At 33.4% G+C, this 6,389-nt stretch overlaps 2 protein-coding genes across 2 annotated transcripts; one reads left to right on the top strand and one right to left on the bottom strand.

The window, feature by feature from the left end:
• The first annotated feature begins 239 nt into the window (after positions 1-239).
• Positions 240-2,106, top strand: LOC101206717 (receptor like protein 29). Its single transcript, XM_004149632.3, has one exon. It carries the CDS (start codon positions 353-355, stop codon positions 1,751-1,753), a length of 1,401 nt encoding a protein of 466 aa, XP_004149680.2. The 5' UTR covers positions 240-352; the 3' UTR covers positions 1,754-2,106.
• Positions 2,107-4,598: 2,492 nt separating this feature from the next.
• Positions 4,599-5,443, bottom strand: LOC101203759 (protein TIFY 5A). The gene is made up of 2 exons (XM_004149620.3): positions 5,222-5,443; positions 4,599-5,029 (listed from the first exon to the last, which is right to left on the bottom strand). The coding sequence occupies exons 1-2, from the start codon at positions 5,381-5,383 to the stop codon at positions 4,832-4,834; spliced, it is 360 nt and encodes a 119-aa protein (XP_004149668.1). The 5' UTR covers positions 5,384-5,443; the 3' UTR covers positions 4,599-4,831.
• Between the last annotated feature and the right edge of the window lie 946 nt (positions 5,444-6,389).

Genomic DNA, 6,389 nt, shown 5'->3' with positions numbered 1-6,389 from the left:
AAACCTATGTTTTCCAAATGTCTAGTGAAAGATTTTAGGTCTGTTCTGTTATGTGCTGCCGCCTAGGCATCATTGTTCTGTCTGCTTCAATACAGCTTCTGAAAAATGAAGCCCAAGTCCCATCATTTTACACACTCCACCATTTTTCTCTTTTTGAAATAAAAAATAAAAAAGAAGCCATTTTCCCACATATTTCCTCTATTAGTAACTCTTTTCTCTACTCTCTTTTCACTTCCACTTTCCCTATCTGACATTTCCCTTTCCTTCACTGACACACCTCCTTCCTCTTCCTTTCCCCACAAATACCCAATTCCCCATTCTTCTTCTTATTCCCGTCTTCCTCATTTCTCCCATGGCTCCCCTCTCTCTTTTCCTCTTTACATTACTCCTCATTTCTTCAAACACCATTGCAACTCAAGACATGGAACAGCAAGAGCTTTTGGGGCTGTCTGAAGTCATGGGTTCTCTCTTAAATGACCCTGATTGGCCTCAAGCCCACCCTTTTCCTTGTTCTGACACTCCATGGCCTGGTGTTAAATGTGAAATTGGTCTATCCCCTCCTTTCTTTCATGTCACTAAGATTCATATTGGCCCTGATATTCTAGACCCACCTTGCAAAATCTCTGCTAATTTATCCCATTCCTTGCTTAAGCTTCCTTATTTGAAATCACTTTCAATCTTCAACTGTTTTACATCTTCATCAGTTTCTCTGTTTCCTGCTCTGTTTGATTCATTGCTCTATTTAGAGCATTTGTCTCTTCAATCCAACCCTTCTCTTTCAGGGGAAATCCCTTCAAGTTTGGGGAATGCGGCAAGTTTAAGAGTTTTAAGTCTCTCTCAAAACAGTTTAAATGGGGTGATTCCACTATCCATTGGTGGGTTGGTGTGTTTGGAACAGCTTGATCTCAGTTACAACAAGTTAAGTGGTGAAGTTCCTCAATCCGTTGGTGGGTTGAAAAGTTTGAGCATTTTGGACCTCAGTTGGAATGCACTTGAAGGTGAGTTAACTTCTTCTTTAGGACAATTACAACTCCTCCAAAAGATTGATTTGAGCTCAAATCAACTTCGAGGGAAGATACCCTTAACTTTGGGGATGTTGCATAGGTTAGTATTGCTTGATTTGAGCCACAACTTCATAAATGGGCCCATCCCTAAATCATTTGAAGGGTTGAAGAATTTGGAATATTTGATATTAGATCACAATCCTTTGAATTCTGTCGTGCCATTGTTCATAGAAAGTCTTGAGAAGCTCAAATCAATAAGTTTATCAGAATGTAGAATTGAAGGTTCAATACCTATGTCACTCTCTTCTTTGAAAACCCTCACTGCTCTGTCTTTATCCCACAACAATCTAAGTGGGAGAATTCCAAAAGAATTGGGGAAACTCCCAAACTTGGATTTGTTGAACTTAAGCCACAATCAATTAAGTGGAGAGGTTTATTTCACAAATGGGTTTGTGAAAAAACTTGGGAAAAGATTAGATTTAAGAGGGAATTATGGGGTGTGTTGGAACAATAATATGTCAGTCGTTGATTCTGATGACGAAACACCATATTGTTTGAATAGCAATGGAGGAACAAGAAATGAGAGTGAAGAAGATAGTAAGAAAATACAACCAGCTTGGAACCAATGGGAAGATGATCACAGCTCAACTTCTACTAGAAGTAATCATCCAAGTTGGGACAAAAATCTTTTGCTTTCCTTTTGTGCTTTTGTTGTTGAAGTTGTTTTGTGTTCTTGTTTGTTGTTGTAGTTTTTTTGTTTTTTTTTTTCTTAAATTTTAAATTCGTTTCACTTGAAAAGCTGTTGGTTGGCTGGTTGGTGTGTATGAAACTGAGCTCATTTATTCCATCAGTCATTTCTATATGGTAAAAAGTAAGAAAGACAAAGTTGATAACAGAGTCGGGTTGTTGACATGACAAGAAGTTAAATTAAATCTTCATGCAAACATAAGGTTATTTTTATTTTTTGAAATTTTGGTGGGGGCATCTAATAGGAGAAAGGATGGAACTGGAAAGCCAGGTCTTTTCAGTTTGGTGGGCTGCTTGTCCATTGTCAGAGAACAAAGACTGATGCCTAAGAAATGAGAAACTACTATTGATGGTATGATTAAATTTGCAATAAGGGTATGCTTTGTGTCTATTATGTATTTGAAAGAGCTTTGGCATCTTCTTCTAGCTCTTCTTTTCGATTTAAAACAAAAGTTTCTATCGTCTCTTTTTTGCCTCGTTCTCGAGAGGGTTTAATATTGTTGTTCGACCACATGATAAACAATTTTTTATTTTTATAAAATAAACTTCATTAAATCAAAAACTAATTATAAGACAAATTCTTGTAGAGAACATTCAATTAGATCAGTGTCATCCCAATAGGCATTACGGTCTTCCTCATAGAAAAGACTAGAGATAAAAAAATGTTTACGAGTAACAAAAGTATAAGAACAATTACGATAATAAAAGGAAACCTTGCTAAAAGACTTGACAAACACCACCATAACATTCATTGTGTTCTTTGTTTGAAATTATTACTTGGGTTCACTTCATAAATTTGATATTTCTTCCCAAAAAAGAAGAAAAGAAGGTATGATGTAGGAATGTGAGAATTTAAAAGAGAAGAGATAATATAGATGTGAATTATATATGTTAGAGTAATTAGTTATATAGTTGTTTTGATTTGATGGCTATTAAAATAATCTTATATGAAGTGTCTAAAATCACATCAACTTTCACTGATCACCTTTTTCTTTTTGAAATATGACTAACCTGATCTTTCTCACATAGGGAAAAGTGTAAAGATTCTATTGTTGAACAGAAAGAAGGGAGATGCCAATTTGCCATATGTATTAGATGTAGGAGTACAAAAAATCTTGACCCTTTAACACTCTCCATTCCTCCACACACACTAAGCTACATTGTCTCAATAGGTTAGGATTGCAGAAAAGGCCCTAAAAATAAAAAACCGAGCCAATCCAATGGTTAGGATCGGGTTTTCTCTTTTTGTGCAAAATTGTTTGTATTTGAAGGAAAAAAAAAGATTATGTACTAAAAAGTTCAAATAAAACAAAACCTAACCAAATAGGTAAACAACACACGTTATCTTATTTACAAATGTAACAAAATGTTATTGTTTTTAATGCTATTACGCTATAGTTGAAAATACTTCCAACATTTTTTTCATTTAAAACAATTATCAATGGATTAAGCTTTCATTTTTAATATTTTAATTAATATGTTGTATTGATACTCTGATAGAACTTGCTATCTAATCTGATAAGCCAATCTTAATCTTCAATTCAAAGATCCAAGCTATTAACGTAGTAAGAACCTTTAAAATAAGAAACTAACACATTCTCATGTTAATTTAGATCAATCAAGAGAAAGTTAGGATTAGATTACCTCTTAGATCGAAGATCTAAAAGCAAGATTTGAAAATCTTATTCTAAATTGAGTCACTCCATAATCAAACTTGATCAATGTTAGATTGAATGACTCGTCTGTATTCTACACAAGAATTGCAAATTAAGGAAAAACTCTCAAAATGAGATTTCAAATTGAATTTATCAAAAGTCTTGTGCTTACAAATGAAAGGATAAAAACATTACATAGCCTTGTAGAGGTTCTATCTTAATTAATGAAAATACCAAAAGTCTTTAAAACGTTAACTAATCTTTTTATCTTATAACAACTAATTTACAACCATTATCTTTAATACTAAGCTATTAATGGTTGTTGCCCTAACTTGTTAAATTAAAACAAATGAAAATACAATAAAAATGTGATATTAAGTAAGTCACGAGGTCTTCTAATTGTTGGCATCAATAAAGCTTAATGTCTACCCCATAATCCACTTCAATTGAGAAAACATTGACAATCAAATCTCCAAATTGTCATTCGTCTCTTGTATTAGTATGTGGCACATGAAATTCAAAATGAACTGATCCTATCTATTCTTGTACATGAAAAATGAATGATTGTTGAATATTTGATGCTTTAGATCTTGTAATTGGTCCTTCCAAAATGAGTGGAACACCGTGATTCACATCATAATCCCATTTAATTTGGTACCGTTTTATAATTTTTATATTTCAATTTGATTATTTTTTAGGTTTTGAGAGTCAAAGAGGACGGATTGATCATTAAAGAGAAAATTGAAGTAATTAAAATGAACCAATGTAATACCGTGGCACCTTCACGCGGATATATATTCCTAGGTTCGGTTTTTATGTTATATCTTTTAATTTGAATGACCGTTTTGAACATATGAGTGTATGTTTTCCGCCTCCTACATCTACAACATTAGATTTTAGGTTTACTTTCATTTTGTTCTCTTTAATCAAAACAAAGTTATGTAGATCTCTATCTTTTTCAATCCAAGGGTAAGATGTTTGTTATTTTTGGTTTGGAAAACTTTGAAGGGATCCATTGTATCTAAACAGATGTTTAATAAGTTATTATCATATTTTTATATTTAGTAGGCTATATATTGACAAGTTTAATATGTGTTTAAAAAAAAATGACGATCCACTAAATACAAACTTAAAAGCCTATTACTACACACATACATTTTTAAAACTTTGGAGATGGAAGTTCATTTAAATCTAAGAGCGTAAGACTATTTTAGTTATATTATTTAAATCCAAGAACATCACTGCATCGTAATTGAGAAATGTAAGTAGGTATAATGTATTGGAAAATTAATAAGCTCCAAGTATGCACAAATACAAAACGTACCACCCAAAAACACAGACTTAGCTCCTAGCTAGGAAAAGAAGAAAAATGACAAGAGAGAAGAGAGAATGAAGAAGGCACGATTATTCCAAAAATTTGGAAAGTTAGTGAGCGTAGGGTGAAAGTGTTTGAATGCGAAGCTTTCTCTTTTGTAAAAACCTCTGCAATGATCTCCTCAAGGAGGGGCTAGCTTCCCCGTTCGTCATCAATACTCTTTCTGCCGATGAACTAATTCGACACGTCCTCCATCTTGATCTCTCGGCCTCCATTTGTCTCGTGGCTTGTACTATTATTGCCTTTGCCTACATTAATCCAAACAATACAAGAATATGGGATAAGTAATTACATATATATAGACAAACACAGTCTTGATTAAGCAAAAAAAAAAAGTTGATAGGAAATGACAGATGAGAGAGTTTTGAAATTTGAACAGAAAGGGTCCTGCATGGTTAAGTGAGGAAAAAGAAAAAGAAAGAGATGAGTTGAAATGGTACCTGGATCTCGGTAAGATCAGGTGTGAAGAGTCCGATAGGAGTGATATGGTTGGGTTGGGAAGTTGAATTGGAGGCGAGGGGAAGGGTGGAAGTGGTGGTGGAAGGAGAGGAAGAGGGAGGAGAGAGACAAAGTTCCAAGTTGAAGTTGGAGAGGGGCTCCATACTGGGATGAGAGAAATGAAAATGAAACAAAAGTTGAATATGTAGGTGTGTGTAGGTATGGTTGAGTTATATTGAAAAGTAAAGGCGTGTTTATTTGGTGGCAATTGAGAGTGGCTGGATATTCTTTGTTTTATCAACGATTAAATTCACGAGGAACACGGTGGATGGGACCCAGTAGTTTTGCTCTTCATCATCACGCGCCATATAGTCGGCGACTCTTCTTCTCCTCCATTATTTACATATATAATATATACTTCTTACATTCTTACATTCTTACATTCTTAGTTTGTAGGATCCAGACTATATCTATATTACTAAAATTAATCAAAATTTTAGTTGCTCATGATCAATTCTAAGATTTTCACATTTCCACTTAATACTCATTTAATATACCTAATTAACACTTACAAAAGTGATAACTGGGAATGAAATAACATCCCTAGCAATAAAAAAAAAGTGGAAATAAAACTTGAATTTCAAGGTAATATTATAGCATTTGAAACCTATATATGGAGTTAAGATCTAATACAAAACTTTAAAAAGAGGAAACGTACGTGTAACATCTAAAAATAAAAAACGAAATACAAAAGGTAGAAACCCAAAAAACGTATGGATGGAAATGGAGTTTAGATGGGGAAAGTGGTATGTGTATATTTGTGGAATATTTTGAAATACACACGAAATAAACGCGCATCGCCCCACTTGTTTTATTTTCTCTTCCTTATTTCTTTATTTTTTTTCCCTTTTCCCTTTCCAAAGGTGTGTGTTTTCTGTTTACTTATCTACATTTCATTTTAGACACAAATAGGTTCAAATTCCATTTTGTAGTCTTTTCTATCTTCTCTCCTTATTTGTAAATTCACCTTTTTTTTATCAACCATACAAGTGTACCACAATAATATAATAATATATGGAGTGAGTTTTACGTCATTTTTAACTATAATCAAATTGACTATCTTTATTACAAAGTTTGAGCATAATCAATTGAGACTCACTTTTTTACTTT

Source organism: Cucumis sativus, chromosome 1, assembly GCF_000004075.3.
Source record: "Cucumis sativus cultivar 9930 chromosome 1, Cucumber_9930_V3, whole genome shotgun sequence".
Lineage (NCBI taxonomy): Eukaryota > Viridiplantae > Streptophyta > Magnoliopsida > Cucurbitales > Cucurbitaceae > Cucumis > Cucumis sativus.
This window is presented reverse-complemented; position numbering and strand designations above follow the sequence as displayed.